We start from the raw sequence: 21,134 nt of genomic DNA on the forward strand, positions 1-21,134 counted from the left end.
TTAATTTTGAGACTCATGTAAACCATTTGTTTCTTGTCCTGTTCATTATTATGGCCAAAGTTAAACTTTAACATCTAGCCGAAGCTTTCAACTACGTCCCTTCGTTTACATAAACAAAACATGGAAACGAAGGCAAATGTTATCTTTGTGGCATTCTTATTGACTTACTATTTGCATTCAATATTTTATTTATTGATGTATTCATTGGTCGTCCATATATGGCGACATTTCCCATTACAAAGCGTCGCCCAATGTTTCTCTCTCTCTCTCTCTCTCTCTCTCCCTCTCTCTCTCTCTCTCTCTCTCTCTCTATATATATATATATATATATATATATATATATATATATATATTAGTGCTGTCAAGCGATTAAAATAGTTAATCGCGATTAATCGCATTAATGCCAGTTAACTCACGACTATTATTTTTTTATATGCTAAATATCCCTTGATTTCGTTGTCCCATTAATTGTTCTCATTTTAATGCACTTATCAACATGGAGAAGTGCATCGGCTTGCCTTGTGCAAATGTTTTTTTTATTGATAACATTGGCATATACTGATCAAAACAGGACGATACAAAAAAAAGCCTATAGTGCAATTAAACGATGAACATACAAACATACTGCCTTGAACATAGCAGTCAGGCTACTGCTTCTTAGTTTTGAGCCAAAGAAAAAAAAAACGCGTTAATCGCGCGATATTTTTTTTAACTCCGTTAAAATTGGTTTGCGTTAACGCCGTTAACAACGCGTTTAACTGACAGCACTAATATATATATATATATATATTTAAAATGTTGTGATATAATTTGGTGAATGAAGTAGTGGGCGAGGGAGACAACTTTGCGTTGAAACGTGTTTGATCACATTGCCCATGACGTGTGTGAGGACAGTCTCGCAACTCGCATATTTAAGCATCACTGTCCCCGCCCACTGCCAGAGGTTCAAATTCAAGTCCGCAGCAGCATCAGCGTCAACAACATTCCTCGGTCCGAAGTCGTCACTACAACACAACTTTGATCAACGTTTTGACATCCGTACCTCGATGGATGCCATTCGGTCCGCGGGGAGAGCCATCATCCGAAGCCCAAGCATGGCGAAACAATCCTGGAGCGCCGGTAGACACAAAAGTAAGACATTTTAGAGAACATAACCAAACATGTTTTTCGGGGGCTATGTGTTTCACGCTGAAAATCAAAAATGCACTTGGTCTTCTGAATGCTCCATATTGCACTAGTTTCATTTTACTTGTGCAATAAAGGGGACATCGCTGTTTAACTAGTCAACCCCTTCTCCATGGACGAAGTTAACCGGTGCATGTCAATCGATGATCACAACCTCTATGGCTACTGTTTGTTTGGCAATGTGTCTGCTTGACGTGTGCGAAGTTAGCGCGTATGTTCTGTTTTGGATTTGCAGAACATCCGACAAACACTCGGGGTTTCAGAGGTCGGATGCCTGCGGTCTGGCAGACATTGCAGTTCTTCACACAGAAATTCACACAATTATTCCATAGCTTTATAGGATTCCAAGGCTCTAGGCCAGCCCTGAAGAACTTAATCTGGCTTGATCCTTTCCTAGTGGCCGAGAAAGCATAATGAGAGCTACTCTATATAACCACGACGACAGTCCAGGCATGCCACAGGTCAGTCAGTGAATGGCTTCGATAGTCTCAGCTTTAAAGAGTTCTACTATCAATTTCAATGCTGCCATTAAACACTTTTAAACCTTGCAGCCCATTGGGAACATTATCTGAATGACCCTAAATGCCCAATTAAAGTAGGTTACCTCAGCTCAAACTGACGCTAACAAAGTGCTCAAATGTAAAATAAAGCAAACACGTTATGTACGCTGTTCTCTGACGCAGGTCTGTTCAGTTTTCAGTTGATAACAAATGCTATCCCAATATTTTTGCCTGCTTGTCTTCCCTGAAGCATCATGTCTGTGAAGTGACGTCTGCTCTCGATATTTGTTTTCATATCCTTGTAGAGCTCGACACCAGACTGCTCCATTTAGTTTCCACTACTCCAGACTCTTCCATGACCTGGACATAATTCAGCGTTGAGTCAAGACAAAGGATGAACCGTTACAACAGGGCACAAAGTTGCAAGTTGTGGAAACGGATTGGCCCAGGGTTGGTCTCCATAGTGAATTGGTCTATGGTCCAAACACACGCAGTCTCTTCCCAACGTGTACTGCAGGCTCTACCCAATGGGTACTACAGCCTCTTCCCAACCCGTACAGCCTCTTCCCCACCCGTACAGCCTCTTCCCCACCCGTACAGCCTCTTCCCCACCCGTACAGCCTCTTCCCCACCCGTACAGCCTCTTCCCCACCCATACAGCCTCTTCCCCACCCGTACAGCCTCTTCCCCACCCGTACAGCCTCTTCCCCACCCGTACAGCCTCTTCCCCACCCATACAGCCTCTTCCAACATATGCAGCGTGATAGCTTCACGCCTCTATGTTTGGCGCAACTATACCTAAACTATTTATAGTGTTTTCTGACAGAAGAGCCTGTAGCTCCATTGTACTAATTCCTCACCTCATTTCACCTGTTGTTATCTCATCCCTTCCTTCCGCCTCCCATTAGACTTTAAACTAACATGTTTAAGTGTCATTGCACCTCTAGTTTACTTAGTGCATGAGGGTAGGTGGCTGTGTACTGTGGGGTTATCAGCTTCTGCTTGGACCAAGGCTACAGGCGGCAGTGCACGCTTTATCCTCTCGCTCACGTGACATTGACTGACTTTTGAACCCAAAGCCCCTCCTGTGTTTGAAGCGGGGGGGGGGGGGCGCTGGGGGCGCTGCTACTACAATGTAAGTCCAAGCCCGCAAGGTCCTCCTGAATCAACTTTAATTATTTAGCACCGTTCTTACAAAAGACTGACTCGATCTTCACATCAAAATATTTCATGCAATAGAAATACAACTATTTCAAGATTGCATAAAATACATGGATTTTAAATATATGAAAACAGGCTTAAAGGTTAAAAGTGCATTTTAGTCTAGCAGAAAGGGAAGGTGAACATAAATGTTTTTAACATTGATTTTGAATGTAGTCAGAGTTGGAGTCTATTTAATCCAGCTTTGTGTTGCATTGCATAGTTTCAGTGATATACTTTAACCAATAACCGTTTAGTGATTTATAGGTGAGCAGCAGCATTTTTCAAAAAATCCTCTGATCTGACATACCTGGAGCCCGTGCAGGAATTGGTGTATGTGTTCAGATTTGTTGGTCTTTGTTAGAACTCTAGCAGCTGCATTCTGATAAAGCTGCGACAGTTTAAGAGCCTTTTTATTGGAAGGCCTGCAAAGAGACCATTACACATATCCAACCTCCTAGTAAGGAAGGCATGGACAAGTATTTCCAAGCATTGTTTGTAGAAGTAGGCCGATATGGCTGTTAATTTATAACGACACCTAGATTGCTTGGTTTTGGGTTTAGTAGAGTGACTGAAGGTTTAGGCTAACTTTCAGTCTCATCTATGACCCGAAAAATTATGATCAATGTTGTTCATTTAGTTCCGGGAAATTCTGGAACATCCAGTCCTTGACCTGCTCATGCACTGTCTCAGCAGATCTATAGAACGAGCTACAGGGCTTTCACCATACAGCCCTATGTTTATGATAGGGCTGTATAGATTTGTGTGTTGTCCACATAACAATGGTACGCGCAATGTTGATATTTTGCATGCTTAGGGCTAGTGTTAACATGTAGAATTGAATTACGATGAACCTTAAACCTTTAGACTCCATGCGTGACATTAGCTGGTCCAGATGTACATTTGCCAAGGTAGACAAAAGTGGTTCCTGTCTTGTAGTTATGACCTGAACTGCCTCAAGGCTGCAGGGAAGCGCAACCCAATTTGCCCATCGACCCAGCAGTATTTTGCGGTCAACAGTGTTGAATGTTTGTTATCTGAGGTGTGAATAACCGCTTTTTAGCTGCATTCCATCATTGGTTACTTTGTTGTTAAACTGGAAATTGCGACTGCTGGGCTGTATTAGATACTCGATTGTTGCACTTATGTTTCACAGCTGCTAGGGCATTCAGTTATGGCTCAATTTCAGGTGTGAGAGAGGCTGTAGCGCTGAAATTATTAAAACATGTATCTTGTTCATTTATTTTCAGTGCTTCATCACGTGAAAACGGCAAATGATCGCTTCCCATTTTTCTTTGCTTGCTGTCTGACCAGGAACGCATTAATGTTGTCTCTAACCTGTGATGGGCCCCCCTCCCTCAGAACTCCCGGAGAACTGGACAGACACACGGGAGACCATCCTGGGAGGCATGACCTTTAACCTCCGGCACCTGGGCATGACCCTTGTGGACCAGCCCAAGGGGGAGGAGCTGTCAGCCGCCGCCGTGAAGCGCATCGTGGTAACGGTGAGCGCAGATCCCCAGCATGATGAACGACCATGATGGTAACGTCAGGGGCATGACATAAGTCGACCGTCCCTTGATCACGATGATTGATATTTCTCATGGTAATGCAGCGAGTGAAGACGTGTCATTTCGTCCTCCAGGCCAAAGCCAGTGGGAAGAAGCCCCCAAAGGTTTCCCTCAAGGTCTCCCCTCAGGGAATCGTCCTCCACGACAGACTCACCAGCCGCCTCCTAGACACCATCTCTATTTACAGGTGTGCGTGTGTGTGCGTGTGTGTGTGTGGCATCGATGAGGAATTCGGTTTGTAACCTACCAGACATTTTAATCATTTGTGTTGCTCATTTCTCGGGCGGCATTCCTCAGGATATCTTACTGCACAGCGGACAAGCTTCATGAGAAGGTGTTTGCCTACATCGCCCAGAACACACAGAACGGGACCCTGGAATGTCACGCTTACCTGTGCTCCAAGAGGAAAGAGGTGAGGCACCAGGGCTTAGGGTGGATGGTTTGTTGGTTTCAGGGCTACAGATACTGATCCTGTTTGACGGTGAATGCAAGTGATGGCGCTAAAGCCCACTGCTTTTCCAAAGGTGTACTGTTGAAACTAGCCTTGACTTGCATAAGACCTATGGATAACATTGAGAGCGGTCCATTGGGGTCTTTTTTTCGAAGGAGGAAATGCACTAGTGTAGCCCATAGCATTATTTATTGGACAGTTTGATTTAGGAATGGCAGTTCACCAATAAAGACCCAACAAGTCAAGTGAATATACATTAACCGTGCTGGTGCTGCGACAGACATGAATCAAACTGACTTAGGGATGTATATGATAAGTAAATGTGTCTGTGTCTAGGCCCAGGCTGTGACCCTCACCGTAGCCCAGGCGTTTAAGCTAGCTTTCGAGCTCTGGCAAGTGGCCAAAGAAGGTAGGCACCCAATTTTATTGTCTCCCTCCCTCGCATACCACCACACCAATGTGCATGTGTGGACACAAAAGTGCAGTCCTGCTGACAACATTGGGAAAACTGAGACAAAGTTTAAGCCTTCGTTTTATGTTATTTGTGTGTGTGTCTGTGTGGCAGAGAAGGAACAGAGGGTGAAGTCTGGTTCGGAAGGGGAGGACAGCAACAGTTCCCAGTCTCAGAGATCTAGCAGTGTGGGAAGCCTGAAAGACGCGGGTAATTCACACAATAACTGCTCATTGTGCATTTTAGCCATTTTATACACTTCTATCCAGAGCCACTTGCAGTCAATGTCATGCACCCTCAAACACCCCAACACCGAGATCACCTTGCCCCCACATGTCGGCCAGACGTTCCTACAGAGAAGCTTCTGGACTTTGGAGAGCGGGTTGTGGACGTCCACACGCCCCTGGAGAAGGACAACAACAACGACGGGCCTGGCGCGGTGGGTAGATGTTTCAGGACGCCCCGTGATGCGTTGCGTGTCCGACTGCAACAGGATGTTGATAAACAGTGGGAGGGTCGGGAGGGACGATTGTTTCGTTAGTGTCCCTACAGTGTTGTTTAAATGAGATCATTTGTGGTTGGAATTCGACATCCGACATACTTATTTCTTTTTTTTCCTCCAGGAAATGGGGGAGGATTTGGATGAGGCGTTCTCGAGGTGAGTGAGGGCAGCTTATTTATTTTTTGCTCCCAACAAAACAAAATGGTCTCCGTAACTGGTGATTTTTCAGCACAATGTTGGCACGTAAGGACTTATCTGATGCACTCAATCATAATAAAAAAGACACAGGATGGGCCGAATCAGCCATCCCATCCTTAGAATGAAATATTTAAGTGGAGTGATCATTAAAACAAAGTGGAAAGAGAGGAGGTTCAGCATGGGGTTGGACTCGGCACAGCCTGCTTGCTCTTTGCGGTAATCAATCCCCTGTGTGTTTGTCTCTAGCCGTGCTCTGGATAGCTATGGTTCCTCTCCAGGTAATGCCCAGTACTTGGCCTCCCTAACCCCTCGCAGTTGTCTCTCTCGCTAACATAAACCTCCAGTCCACCCCAGTCACTACTCCACCCTAACCACGTAGTAAAGTAGTCCACTTTGGCTTGCTCTCAATACTCTCAAATGTTAAAATCTCATCTGTTAATTTTCCATAAATTGAAGCAATGAAAAGTCAGTTTTGGATTATTGAACTCGAGTCAAAGTGAATCTCTGCTTCATTCAGTCAAATAGCAAACCCATTTACTCTGTTGTTCAGAGGGTACATCAAACTCCATGTCATTTCCTCCCCCACAATATGTGACCTCCAATGTAGAAAACGTCTTACACTAATCCTGGTGGCGTGCGGCCTCACGTGCGCTGCGTCATAACTCCGCAATCCAGCGTTATCCCCAGGACGGAAGAATGTGGTCTGAACTGAAGGGATTCCTGTATACCCGCTCCAGGCTCTGCTAAGCTGTTGTACGTGGATACGCAACAGCACTCAAAACGTTTAGTTTTTCCGCCGTTACGATTGGCACGTAGAAGCAGAAAACGCCAGCAACGAGGCCGATCCGGCAGCTCCTCTCGCCGTCCCACCGTGTTTCCCTTCATACCATTCCTTTAACTAACTAGAATTCTGGCTTTTCTTCATGTTGTAATCGTCGTGGTCCTCCTCTCCTTTCGCCCCTCCTGTAGACTGGCAGTGTCTCGTACTAACCCCCAGGTCTTGGACGTTGGGGTGACGCCCCAGGATTGGCTGCTGGAGCCCGACTGGGATGTAGCTGGCGGAGAAGACGCCAGTGGCACCAGCCCCCCCGTGGACATGCTGCTCAGCTTCTGACCAGTGATTTGTCTTTGCTGAGACACGGAGATACACTTCCCCCCTCTCTAACAGGCACACGTACACATACACACATGCAAGCGTACACACACACGTGCACCAACAAAAATATATTTTCTATTAGATTCTTGTATCAACTAAATGATGTCTTAACAGTATCTGAATCAGTGTTATTTTGATATACATGTAAATACCCTTAATTTCATTGAAGTATTTATTTTGTATTCTTGTAAAAAAAAAAAAGTACTTGATAATAATCAAGATGCCTTTATTACTAACACCAGCACAATCCAAATCAGTGCCCGCGATGTTTCAATGCAGTTTCTAACGACATGGACATGTTATTAACTGCCTTGGTCCATCATTAGAATTCAGTATTTTTTTGTAACGCATGGTAAAATACATTCATGTTGTGTCTACAGATGCGCAAAAAATAAGGCCTCCTTAGTTAGGATATGAATGATTTGATGCTTAATCCTAACATGTACACACATTGCCTTCTTCAATTAGGCAGTTTTTAGCTTTGGATGAATCCCAGCAGCCTTCAGAGCTGCCACAGTTTAACTTTGTATACTAACTTTATTACTGCAAATAAAATGTTATTGTGATTAAGATGTTGATCGTTATGGTTATTTATCATTTTTGGCTTTACCTTCAGCGGACACGAAAGTCAACTTCGAGTCAATTTGGTCAACACTTGAGCCTTCATTTACTGTCCCTGCTTTAATGAGTTAAAGTTGGTAATGCTTAGGAGGTGAAGCGGGTTGACTTGTATCCAGAAGGTTGCTCTTTCGATCCACGCCCCCCCCCCCCCTAGCTGAGTGTTGAGGTGTCCCTAAGCAAGACCACTAACCACCTACCCTAGGTACTCCCGACAAGCTGGCTGTCGCCTTGCATGGTTTACTCTGTGTATCTTCGTATTAACCACTATAAGTCTCTTTGGATACAATCTTCTGCTTAATGCCCTGTGTTACGTCTGGTAACGTATACCATGGCGGTCAGGGAAGGTGTCCTTCCCCTGTGTGGTGGGGGAGGCGCTGCTTCACTACTTGGGCCATTTGGCTCAATTTGCAGCAGGTGCAACTGATTGACCTGATTGGCCTGATTGGCCTATAAAAGGAGGAAGACATCCAGCCTGTCGCTCTCGCTGCTGGGTGACTGAAGCTGCTGCCAAACCTCATCGTCTTTATTTTGGTTTTGTTGTACATTCTCATTACACCAGTCCATAACACATTACACATAGTTAAGCTGCCATCTACACAGATACTTAATTTCCTTGTTGGGGCCTTTTATTGTTAAATAAATATACCAAAAACTTGTCACTGCGTGTCTCCCAATTTGTTATGCCATGCTTGAGCCATGTAGTCATAACAAATTGGGGGCTCGTCCGGGATAGGTTTTGCTAAGGTTTTTTTTCATATCTTTCCATGGCCTGTATAGTTAGTTTGAGAGTGTTATTGTTGGGAGACTCGCAGTGTTTGAGTAGTTGGTTATTTGTTTGTCTTGCTTGGTTGCATATTTGGTTAACTGGTAGTTTTGATCTTTTGTTTGTTTGAATATGGGTTATTGAGTTGGCCTGTTGATTGATTTAATTGATTTGTTTGGCTTGCAGCTTGCAGCAAGGGAGAGCTTGTGAGAGGGATTAGTGGCAGTTTTCCTTCCTTTCTGGTGACCTGGTTGCCGGTTATGATCCTCAGCTGGTCGGTGAGTAGTGTGGGATTGTTTGCACCTTAAATGTCATTGAAGCCAGTGGGTTAGTTATGGGCTAAGTGAACCCCCGTGTAGGAGTAGAGCGTTTATCGCTGTTTTTGTTTTGTTTGTTGTTTTTGGGTGTGTCGAACGCGCTGGGGTTGCTAGCAACCAAATTGCATGAGGGCACACCGAAGACTAGTTGGTAGCTAGATAGGGACTTCTACTTCCAGTTAGATACGGGGCAGCTCTGATAATTATCCCTCTTGTGCTTTTGGTGATATATCACGCTACTCACCGTTCTGAGTCGGGGCATTATAGCTGATAACAGGTTATTGGTACTGCTGATTAAGCATTTGTGGACCGTTGATTGGCTTACAGTAGGATGGATCTTTTTAAGGAGTTTTGTGGCCAGTCCATCAGTCGAGTTGCTTAAAAGATTGAAAGTTGAAGAATTGTGGCGGGTCGTCACACATTATAACCTTACCCCCGATGTTATGCAGGGTCGGTCTAAGAAAAAGGAGGTGTTTGCTGCAGCACATATGGGGTTAATTGACCAGGGCGTGTTAGAAGATGACGAAACATCTAGCCCAGGTGGTTCACCCATTAAAGGGGCAGGGGCTGGATTTGTCTCAGTGGGTACGGGTCTATCCTTTGCAGAGCAAAAAGAACTGTTAGCCATGCAGATGGAGTTTCAGGCCCGAGAATGCCAGAAAGAAAGGGAGGTGCGTCTTGAGCTAGAGAGGTTGCGCCAGGCAAGACCTGATGCTGACGTAGCTGTTGATGCAAGGTCTAGGGACAGCTTGGGTGATATGGTCCGTCTGATGCCGAAATTTAATGAGGGATCCTGATGTATTTTTCTCATTATTTGAAAGTCTGGCAGAGGAGAGAAGTTGGACAGTTATAGACTGCACTGATTCAGAGTGTGCTTCCGCCGAAGGCTCAAGAGGCCTACTTAGCACTTGACCCTGTAGAGAGGAAAGTGTATACTAAGGTAAAGGATGCCATACTTCTGTCTTATGAGCTGTGTGCAGAAGCCTATCGATTGCGCTTCAGGAATTGGAGAAAAACTGAGACGCAGACATATGTGGAGGTGACGAGGGAGATGGTAAGCCACTTTAAACGTTGGCGTGAGGCAGAAAGGGTCACTACTCTTGATGACTTGTGTGAAGTGTTGTTACTAGAACAGTTCAAGAATGTCACCCATGAGCGCATTGTAAATCATCTCAATGAGCGTAAACCAAAAACCGCCCTTGAAGCGGCCAGGTGGGCAGATGAGTTTGTGTTAACGACCAAAGTTCCATCTGAGTCACGTGGTCATAGCGGGGGAGGTTCTAGTTTCTTAGCTCCATACCCTGCAAAGTTCCCTAGTGGGAACTTGGGATTCTCTGCTCCTAACCCACAATATGAACAAGTTCGTCCCAGCAAGGGTGATTTTAACTCCACATGCAACTATTGCTTGGGGAAAGGACATTGGAAATTGAACTGTCCTGTGCTGAAAAGTAAGAGATGGTGGGAAGGGTTTATCTGGGGGTACTAGTAGACCTCATGCCCTGGCAGTTCCGGTTGGTGGAGGACAGGGGGCACTAGGCCTAGATGCAGAGAACATGTGTCCTGAAAAACCGGCCATGGTGGCGTCTGTTGTGCCAAGCCTTCCTGTGGCTGTCGAGATTCCAGGCGTCTCGGAAGGTTCTAGCTTGCTATGGGCAGATATGGTTCCGCCTGATTACAGTGAGTTCATCAGGGAAGGTTTTGTCTCATTGGTGGGTAGGTCACAGAAAGTACCTGTAAAGATTTTGCGTGACACCGGGGGTTCAGCATCATTCATCCTAGACTCGGTGTTGGATTTTTCTGAGGAGTCAAGTCTGGGGAGGAGTGTTTTGATCCAAGACATGGGGATGCATACTTGGCCGGCTCCCTTACACAGAATCGAACTTGACCATGAGCTGGTAAAAGGAGAAGTGGTAATAGCACTGAAATCAAAGATGCCTGTAGAAGGAGTGTCTGTCGTTCTAGGAAACGATTTAGCTAAGGGGTGGGTTTGGGGAGGTGTTCCGCCTCCTGTGGTGACTTCTGGGCCGACTATCTCCACTGTGCCAGACAGTAGTGAGAAGGAGTTTCCAGAGGTTTTTTTACTGCTTGCGTAGTAACTCGTTCGATGGACAGGGCCGGAAAGGGGGATTAAAGAGTGGCAGATTTAAAAATGCTGTGTCTCAACTTCCTGATCTGCCTCTTGCCCTGTCCAAGAGTGAGCTGATTATAGCCCAGCAGGAGGATCCTGAGCTGAAGGGACTGTTCAGTGAGGTGAAGCCAACAGACGAGATGGAGAGTTTAGCCTGTGGGTACTTTCTACTGGATGACATGCTGGTCCGTAAGTGGCTTCCTCATGATGACTGTTCGGTAGGTGATCCCGTACTTCAGTTGTGCCTGCCAAGTTTAGAGAAGTAATTTTGGAGACAGCCCAGGAAGTCATGCGCAGAGTAATTTTGGAGACAACCCCCATGTGTCCATGGCTGGACACATGGGGGTTAGGAAGACTTGTAACAGATTGCTGCGTTACTTCTTCTGGCCCAGGTTAAAGAAAGAGGTTACCAGGTTCATTAAGACCAGGGGTCCCCAAACTATGGCCCGCAGGCCAGATACGGCCCGCCACGCCCCTTTGGCCGGCCCTCCACCTCTCTGCACCTCACCATTTGAACTGGCCCAAAGAAGCAATACTTTTTTTTATTTTTTTTTATTTTAGTTGACGCTGTTTATTCCGTCACCTGAGATTAGAACTCGAGGCCGTCAGTAGGGTATGTATGTGTGACCGTGAGCCAAAGAGTGGAGCTGTCAATCTGATCGCCAGCTATGTGTCTGTTTTATTTATATGACGTATGTTCATGACCGAATTTCCGCTACCTGACAAGCTGATGGAAGTCATGCGCAGAGAATATCAGGCTACAGTTGAACAGCAGTGTAATGGCGTGCAGTAAAGTGAGGACGGCTGATTTTAACTATTACAATTTGATATGGCTGTAAACAAGAACTATGATTTTTTATTAAACATGATTAAGGTTTTTAATGAATAATGATTTTAATTTTAATTAGCTTTTAATTTGCTACAGCTACACTGTATTTGTAAAATCACATCACAAGGAACAACAGGCAGCATATTTATGTAATTTGCTGAATGTGTCCAATGTCATCCCTTCATGCCAGGTTTCCAGGCAGCAAGAGAGGGGACTGCAACTGCTGACCTCAAAGATCACTGCCCATCCATCCTTCCTCCCACCCTGGCTACAACAAGTACAAATTCAGTTTACCTACTGCACATATTGCTGACTTACTTGCTGACTGTTACACTCTTCTAGTTTAAACTGTCGAGGGCATACTGCTCAATCTCTTCTCTCAGCATCTGCCTCTCCAACGTTGTCTCTCTCTCTCTCTCTCTCTCTCTCGCTCTCGCTCTCTCTCTCTTCCCCCCCCCCCCCCCCTCTTTATGCATGCTTGTTGCTTGAGCCATGTGGTCATAACAAATGACTGTAAATAATGACTGACTATCCTTAACTCAACTCTATGCTCCATAAGCCTTTATCACAGGGGGGCGAAAACAAACAAAATTAATTTTGGGTCTGTAAGCATGCCTTAAAGCATTATTAAGGTAAACGCATACGTCAGGCCTATTCAACTAGCGGCCCCTCTTAATTTTTTTCTGGCCCGCAAGAGGTTGCATGCAAAAAAATCAATAAATAAAGGAGAAACATAGTTGCATGCAAATCAGGTTTCTGTGTGTAGCCGGTGATACTACATATACAGTTCCTGATTGTGGGGTACTGATCCTAGCCAGTATCAGTACCCCACAATCAGGAACTGGCATCACTTAGGCCCCGTCCACACGAAGCCGATTTCATGGCGAAACCGCAAAGGTCTTGTACGGTTCGGCCTTCCGTCCACACGAAGCCGGCGAATCCGCTGACCGAAACCGCAAACTTCTGAAACCACCCTCGGAGGTGGTTTCAAATCTATCCGGTTTCGTTTTGGTTTCGTGTGGACGCCTGAAACCGACTGAAACCGCAAACCATGACATCATCGCCCCACCCCTCGACCTCCTAGCCAATGGCTCTTAAGCCCGCGGAGTCTCAGAAATCACAACAAAAAAGATGATGGCGGACTACAAGCTTGTAATCGTTCTGCAGCATATCATGTCCCTTGTTGGGTTGCTAAGCCATTATTTATTGAGAATCTAGTTCGCCATCGTAGAAGAGCTGTTTGTTTGTGTTGTTAGTGGTTCGGGGGGCAGCCTTTATGCGCATGCTCGCCTCTTCTTCTTCTGGATTTGTGTACCAGAAGCAGCGCCCCTTATGGGCCTGGAATGTTTACTACAGCGTTTCTACAGATCTATCCGGTTTCGCTTGGCTTCGTCTTTACGGAGATACTTCGAAACCGGATAGATCGAAACCGTAACGGTTTCGCCCGTTTCGGCTTCGTGTGGACGGGGCCTTATTCTGACAATGTTTGGCTCAACCGATACGTGTGAGTCTAGCTTTTCTCATATGAATGCCATCAGAACAAGGGCACGTTGCTCCATGACCTATGAGAAGCTGCATGAGTGTCTCAGGATGAGCCAAACTAGGCAAACAAGGCAGTGCAATCTTTCTCACTGACTCACTGGCTCAAAATGTCTCGTATGTACTAGGGATCGACCGATATTATCGGCCGATATTCGCGGTTTTTACGTGTATCGTATCGGCCGATACGCGGCTGATTTTCGCCGATTTATTTATTATTATTATTATTATTATTTATTTTTTTTACTTGTTCTACCTCACCTGTTTTTAATATTTGTTAAATATTGTTCTTACTTGTTCTACTTCACCTGTTTTTACTATTTGTTAAATATTGTTTTTTATATTGAAGTTCAATAAATGTTCCTTAAAAAAATAAAATAAAAAATCGGCTCAAGAAAATCGGTATCGGCGTATCGGCTAAGGCTGAGGAAAAAATATCGGTATCGTATCAGCCCTAAAAAAATCGGTATCGGTCGATCCCTAGTATGTACAGTAGTTCTGTTTTGTGATGATTCAAACAACATTGTTTGATTCTAAATACGTGTCTAAAATATGTGAGAACAAAATCTTTTGTAATGATACGATTAAAAGTGAAGAAGGTAGGAATGCGTCTGACAAGTTTATTCCATGTAGTAGTACTATATATATTAAGTTAAGACTACTTTAAGTACGATTTATTTGTAGCGAATCATTCACGTAGTTTTACTCTGTTTGGCCCATGAACCCCCAGTGGTTTTCCTTTTCGGCCCACTTGTTAAGGAGGTTGAATAGCCCTGGCATACGTGTTTTCCCCGGTTTCAACCTATTCTAGAAGTACGTGTTGATTCCCACCAGGGGGCAGCGTCATACCACTGGAGATTTGCTTCTAGTAGGGAATGTTGCCTGAAGATGGCTACTGCCTTACCTTCGTGGGTTGCTATGGCAACATGGCTTTGGATATGTCTTTCCTTCAAAGGTTTTGAACGCATCCAACCATACCTGGCCATCATGTAGGGAGGTGTGAGGGAACTTTATACAACTGCATTCGCAGGTGACATCACACAAATTGCATAATCCAATGGTGGTTTTTGTCTGTACATCAATCATTAAAACACTGTCGAAGTGATGTTTTTGGGTGCAGTTTTGTAGCAGGATTGACTCGATATATAATACGGCTTCATATCTACAGTGTTTAGCATTATCTATTGGTGCTCTCATATAAACAATGGTTGATGCGAAGTGTACCTTATATCCTCTGAGGCGTCTCAGCCCGGCTCCATCCAAGGTGGGCTGTTCTAACCGGAATAAAAGACCCTTGTGTTCAGTCCAAGGGAGCCTTGGGAGGGACGGGAAGACAACAGACACACACATGTGTTGCTTTTGTGTTACAGGGATTTCCTTTGTGTGTATTCGATTTGCCAATCTTTTAGCTCATCCCACTTTAAAACACACCCTTGTTCTCTGTTCGCCCTGGGTGTGTTAACAGGACTCTGGCGGACTTGGTTGTTCCTGTTTCCATCTCAATCTCTCTCTCTCTGTGTCTGTGTCTCGTTCTCTCTCTCTATGTCTCTCGCTCTAGCTCTAATAGGGAGCAAGTCAGTGTTTGGCCCGACAGGCTTACTTAACCATCTGCATTATTTAACAGCGTCTTTCCTCAAAAGGAACCATCTCTCCCTCCCGCTCTCTCTCGCTCTCTATCTCGCTCCTTCCCATCCCTCTCTCTCTCTTTATCTGTCTGTCTTTCTGCCTGTCTGTTTGTCTGCCTTTCTGTCTGTCTGTGTGTCTGTCTCTTTTTCTCTTTCCGTCTGTCTGTATGTGTCTCTCTCTCTCTTTCACTCTGTCAGTCTGTCTCTCTCTCTCTGTCACACTCACTAGTAAAAAGAGTTGAGCATCCGTGTTGAATTATAACTGAGAATCTCACACACACCCACATACAAGAACACACACACACACACACACACAATCCCATACATATACACGCACACACACACACACACACACACACACACACACACACACACACACATGCGCAACGGGATAGATGGAGAATTTAAATGTGGCCTGAAGACCAGAAGGCAGCCTGGAGTGTCAAGGTTAACATCCTCATTATGGGTGTCAAAAACTGCCCAAATATTCATAATTTAGCTAAGGGAGGCATAGCTTGAGGACTGGAGGACTTCACCACACACACATTGCGCCCCATGTAGTCGTGTGTGTGTGGATCATCTCCACACAAGGGTATGTGTCATCAATTTGAGCTGACACAGCTTGGAGAAGAGAAACTCTCCGTGAAACACTGTCCTTAGAACGAATGTCATAACATTCTTCTAATTGCCTGATGGGTGTTGTAGAAAAAAATAACATTAGTTTACTGTCTGCGTATCTGAGTGGAAAAATAGCTGTCACACAAATCAATGAAGACATTGCCTTTTAACTGGAAACAACACTGAAGATAAACAAATACAGCGACTGCCAAGAATTGTCAAAAGCAAGGGTTTGTGGCCGGGGAACGATCAGCCAATCAGAAAGAGTTATTGCGGCGACCATTTGTCAGCAGAAGGTTAATGCTGTAGCAATATGTTTCCAATATCAATCAGGAGCCACCCCTTATACTTGAGTGAATATACGAATGCGCTACAAAATAATTACAAACCAATAAATACCTCAATATTTATTTCATTTTTATTTGATGCAAGTACTATCACTCGTAATCAATACAGCTCTTCAATCATTGGGGGCGACATTCACTGTGTTGTATGCCTATTGCACACAAGACATTGATGGCCTGCTTTGCATGGGCTGGTGGCTGGATTAAGACTGCCATTGATTTTTGATGTTGTTCCCCAATCTCCACAAATGGAACTTTGAACAGCTGCACGCCGAGAGCATGAGCTACAGAATGGGGAGTCAAGCCATTAAAGAGATGGCTATGTGAGTGTCTGCGTGTGTGTGTGTGTCTGCGCGTGTGTGTGTGTGTGTGTGTTTGTGCGTGTGTGTGTCTGTACGCAAGCCTACATTGTGTTCATGTTGTGCGTTTATGTGCTCAGCGCCCTTCGTCCACATCCATCACAATCTCACCCAGTCAGGCATAATAGATCAACCGGCGCCCGCCAGCCAATCACAGCCTCCCGTCACACAGTTCCAACCGACTGCTTGGGCTGCATTCTGCAAAGGGCTTTTTATTCTTCATTTGTAACTGGTGCAGCCTGTATTCACACACACACACACACACACACACACACACACACACACACACACACACACACACACACACATTCTCTATCTGAAACGCCTAAGTATCATCATCAATCTAACATGTATGTACAGAATGTATGATTGTTGTTGTTATATTGAAGATAGAGAAAATAATCCACAATATATCATATCACCATCTGCTCATAGTTTCTCAATGCCCAGGAGAAAGGGTCTCCGGTTTTTCAGTCTGCCCTGCCTGGAAAAGGTGTTCCAGATGGATGGATGAATGCATTAATCCTATTCTTTGCCTTTATGCAAATCAGAAAATGACACACACGCAAATACACACCGCGTTTCACAATGACTCACGTTGTCGTTTTTCCCTGGAGCCGTGAATATGTTCTCAGTCTTGAATGGTTACTTCTGTCGTTAGCGTCATGTCATCCTAATTGCTGTTAGTGTGTGAAGCCGCTCAGATGCTACTATCAAAGGAGAGGCTGAGATATGAGGAGGTATTTTACATCAGGTAAAAATAGATCACTCTCTTCCACCCCCTCTCTGCCACAAATCCTGCTTCTTATCACACAGCCAGTCTGTCAGGGGCATTGCATTGAAAATATTGTATATTTTATTGTTTTTCTGATACATAGACACATTTAGAAACAGTATATACCTTGGGCGTGTGGTTGATATCATTGACTCATGCTAGCCCTCAGAGACAACCTTATGTCCCATGAACATGAAATGCTTCAACACAGACTTTGGCCCAATCCCATTTCTACCCCTTACCCCTCCCCCTTGTTTTGAAGGGGTAAAGGGAAGGGGTAAGGGGTAGGAATGGGATTGGGCCTTTGATTGTACATTACACATCCACTGTAGTTTATTCTGCTCGGTTATCCATGCGCCTTGGTTAACTGCTTTCAATGACACACACACAGTATATAAATACATAAAAAGTCAGTGGTTACAAATGTGCACAGGACCCCTTGGTACGCTTAATCAGCTTCTCATCCCTCATTCAGTCACCTTGACAACAGACCTGTCATTAACAAGCAAACTTGCATAGCAAAATAAATATATAAAAAAAAATGGAAGGACTTGACCAAAAGAGCTTTCTGGTCTCCAATAGAAGCTTCATTGGGTGAGCATATGACAAGCTTTCGTGTTTGTTGTTTCAAGGTTGTTTGGTTTAAGGCTGTTTGCTATTCTCAGACGCTCATGGCAGGTGTAGTAGCAGGAAGATGGAGATGGCACTATGGTAAACACAAAGAATGGTTTAAGTATTGCATCCAGTATTATTGATGTGGGATTGTTCACTCTCAGAGCGGCTGTTGGCCCTCCACCGCACGTTTCAGGAGGAACTGCAGGGGACAGCAGATGTTAGCTGCTCACCATTCCTTCTGGGAACTCCAGGGGTACTTAGACACGGTGGATGGCAGGAAAGTCTGCAGGATTAAGCATGCGTGGCTGGATGTCTGGGATCTGTCTGAGCCCAACTCACCACGCACATCGCCTCCACTCTTTCTATACGTCTCTCTTCCTCTGTCTCTCTGTCTTTACTTTTAGAATGCAACACATTTTAGGTTGAGAAGGAATGGAATAGATAGTGAGAGCAAGGGTCAGAATACATCACAGTTTTTAGGTACTTTGTGAAATCTAGGGTAAACCTTGAATGTGAATATTAGGTTATGATAAAGCCTGTTTTTCCAATGATATAACAGGGCTTGGTTTGACTTTAACTAAATGGAATAGCTTTAATAACGCAAGGTAATAATATTACAACTAAGACTTGTCAAATCTAGTTTTACTAAAACTAATTCGCAATGTGTCATGAAGTTTTACCAAAAAAGGCCTCTCTCCATCTCACTTTTATCCCTCTCTTTCTCTAACGCATGCTGTGCTAGAGGTTCACCTTGAACAGATGCTGACGGGGCCCCCATGTAGCTGGGAGACAACGATGTATTGGGCCCCTACACACACACACACACACACACACACACACCCCTTCCCTGTGGTTTGGGAAGTGGTGGTTGGGGGGGGGGTATTTGCATGTCTGAGTTTGTGTTTTCTAGAGCACATCTTGGACTATCCTGCTTGATAAAAGGGTCAATATAAGTGAAAGCAAAGATAAACCGTGACAGACCGGGGGGGGGGGATATGGAATATAACAACCAATAACAACCCAGAATCAATTGCCTCCGTGGTTGACGCCTGCAATTCAACTGAGAAATCGTTCTACCTCTATCAATCTCTTACACGCCAGCTTGCTCTTAGATTAACCCCGGTTTTTCTTAAGAGGTTTGTCGAGCTTAACAAACATCCAACGTAGCGTATTAAAGTGCATCAGCTCTCTCACAGTGAGCGGGGCGCTCAGTGGAGCGACCGGAGTCAAGCTCTTTAGAGTCAGCAGACTTTACCAGGGGTGCAACAATGCACACATTGTCCGCGCGCACATTAAGAGTGCAACGCCCTCCCATTTGAGTTCATTATGAACTACAATATACTATACGTAATATATATAATAATACAAGACAGAAAAAAGCACGGTAGTTGGTTTTGAGAAAAGAGAGGGATACACTGAGACACATAGGCCCAATCCCATTTCTACGCCTTAGCCCTTCCCCTTACCCCTCCCCCTTGTTTTGAAGGGGTAAGGGGAAGGGGGAAGGGGTTAGGGGTAGGAATGGGATTGGGCCATACTCAACCACACACACGCACACACACGCATGAACGCCTTACATACTCGACACCTGCCACACCCAGGCCCTCTGCTGGCTCTCCTTCCCCGACTAGGGCTACTCCTCTCCTCCCTTCTCCATCGTCTGTGCATCAGTGCTGCACCTGGTCAGGATCTCACTCATCCTGAGTCCTGACACTAGATGGCCAATCAGCCGACCCCCCTGCGCCTCAGGCCGCCCAATAAGGCGCCACTAAAACCGCAGAAATACGGCCCTGTCCAGCCACCAGACAAGGATAGAGGGAGAGCAGGCAGGGAGGGTTGGTGGAGGGGCTGGGAAAGAGTTACGGAGGAGAGAGAGAGAGAGAGAGAGAGAGAGAGAGAGAGAGGTGACAGGAGAGTTCTAATGAGGACATCTGTGATGAGGTGTGCAGCATTTGGTAAAGGTGAAACGAGGGCACATCGTGACGTGTGGAGGGAGATGGCGATGCGACAAGATGGCGATGCGCGCGGTCAGACACGGATGGGTGCGGCGAAATGAATGGGATAAAAAAAATAAACGGTTAGGCGTCATCAGCTCCCGGGAGGGGAGGAATGTTTGTCTCTGTCCGACAGCAGTCTATATTTATGTAAGTGTGTATGTGTGTGGGCATGCTTGTGGACGTGTCCACTTGTTATTTCTGAGCGATTACCGATTCTCATCCCCTGCAGCCAGTACAGCATCCAGCCGTGCTGCTCGTTATCTCCGATATCAACAGCAGCCAGACGGTTCACAATGTTAAGAGAACTCATAATGAGCACGGCGCAGAAGATAATGGTCATGTGTCTCAAGCAGATGATTGGTTGCAGCGAAGGAATTGCTTCCCCCCCCCTTCATCCCCCTGCGGCCAAGCATCCACTTGGCCCCGCCTCCTGTTCTGATCTGCTGTTTCAAAAGTGTCTGGCTCAGTCATTTGGGCCGACACTGTTCAATTATTAGTAGATAGTAGATCTCAGATATCACAGGTTCAAAAAAGTCATACCTCTCGTTCAATTATTCATATTTAAATGACGTCCGGTCATCTGATGGGCAATACCTTGTGACAGCTCTTTGATCAAAATTAAATCTGAATTCAAATTACCATAATTTAGCTGTTTATCATGGTTAAAGTAAATCTGCAACCAAACATAAGAGAGACAGCGAGAGAGAGAGAGATCCGGAGAGGGCAGTGATGTCCATCAACGTACACCAGGCCAATAGGTCAGTGATGCTGGAAGGAGGAGCATACTTCTATCCGCTTATTGATGTCTAATCAAGGTCTCAGTGATTACTCATATAATGTGAGCTGACGAGTTGGGAGAGAGATAGAAAGAGAGAGAGACGAAAAGAGACGGAGAGAGTGCTTTCTGACCTAAACTAAGAGTAAGGATCAGAGAAAGGGAGAGAGAGAACAGGGCAAGAGGAGAGGAAGACTTGTGACAAAAAAATGTTGTAAAAAGTAAAAAACTAAACATTAGTGATCCACCTGTGACAACTTAGTAAATATAAATTGAGGGAAAATAATTGCAAAAACAGTTTTCCATGCATCCACCAAATTCCAGAGTGGAATATCCTATCCGATAGAGTTCTGATCGCCGTCCTCATTGGGTCAACGTGTCTGTTACGTTTCTGTTGTTGTTTCGACCAGCAGATTCCTTATCATCATTATTTTGAGTCAGTTCTGGTTTCTGAACAGTCAAAGAGTTGTCCCTCACACAGTTGTAATAGTTGCCATCTGGAGGTGTAATCCAACGGCGTTCTGCAGTCTTCCTGTTCCAGATCCAGTTGAGGGTGTTGTTGTCGACCATTTCTGAACCAGTTCTTCAGAATGTCTTGAGTGTTTCTGTAATGTT

At 45.0% G+C, this 21,134-nt stretch overlaps 1 protein-coding gene and 2 long non-coding RNA genes across 6 annotated transcripts in view; 1 reads left to right on the forward strand and 2 right to left on the reverse strand.

Annotated features, from left to right (window-relative positions):
* The first annotated feature begins 925 nt into the window (after positions 1–925).
* Positions 926–7,784, forward strand: ldlrap1a (low density lipoprotein receptor adaptor protein 1a). 4 transcript variants are annotated; one of them, XM_060043339.1, is made up of 10 exons: positions 927–1,131; positions 4,248–4,390; positions 4,531–4,643; positions 4,754–4,868; positions 5,244–5,316; positions 5,473–5,568; positions 5,703–5,797; positions 5,982–6,016; positions 6,305–6,336; positions 7,028–7,784. In XM_060043339.1, exons 1-10 carry the CDS (start codon positions 1,047–1,049, stop codon positions 7,072–7,074), a joined length of 834 nt encoding a protein of 277 aa, XP_059899322.1. In that variant the 5' UTR covers positions 927–1,046; the 3' UTR covers positions 7,075–7,784. The 4 variants fall into 4 exon arrangements, with proteins under 4 accessions (XP_059899321.1, XP_059899322.1, XP_059899320.1 ...); XM_060043338.1 differs by having other exon boundaries at positions 926–1,131; positions 6,305–7,265; XM_060043337.1 differs by lacking the exon at positions 6,305–6,336 and having other exon boundaries at positions 928–1,131.
* A 9,406-nt stretch (positions 7,785–17,190) lies between these two features.
* The window catches only part of LOC132451215 (uncharacterized), an 11,088-nt gene continuing 7,144 nt past the window's right edge, over positions 17,191–21,134 (reverse strand). Inside the window, exon 2 of the long non-coding RNA XR_009523995.1 lies at positions 17,191–18,589. This is a non-coding gene — a long non-coding RNA (uncharacterized LOC132451215). The remainder of the gene's footprint in view (positions 18,590–21,134) is intronic.
* Positions 18,624–21,128, reverse strand: LOC132451214 (uncharacterized). The gene is made up of 2 exons (XR_009523994.1): positions 19,298–21,128; positions 18,624–19,189 (listed from the first exon to the last, which is right to left on the reverse strand). It is a non-coding gene; the product is annotated as an uncharacterized LOC132451214 (long non-coding RNA).

The sequence above is a fragment of the Gadus macrocephalus genome, chromosome 22, assembly GCF_031168955.1.
Source record: "Gadus macrocephalus chromosome 22, ASM3116895v1".
In the NCBI taxonomy this organism is placed as follows: domain Eukaryota; kingdom Metazoa; phylum Chordata; class Actinopteri; order Gadiformes; family Gadidae; genus Gadus; species Gadus macrocephalus.

Excerpts from the sequence above, each read along its gene's own strand:
- ldlrap1a (XM_060043337.1), top strand. The coding sequence starts at position 1,047 with ATGGATGCCATTCGGTCCGCGGGGAGAGCCATCATCCGAAGCCCAAGC. Across the intron at positions 5,569-5,702 it reads GGGAAGCCTGAAAGACGCGG|ACGTTCCTACAGAGAAGCTT; the intron begins GTAATTCACACA and ends CATGTCGGCCAG. Across the intron at positions 5,798-5,981 it reads ACAACGACGGGCCTGGCGCG|GAAATGGGGGAGGATTTGGA; the intron begins GTGGGTAGATGT and ends TTTTTCCTCCAG.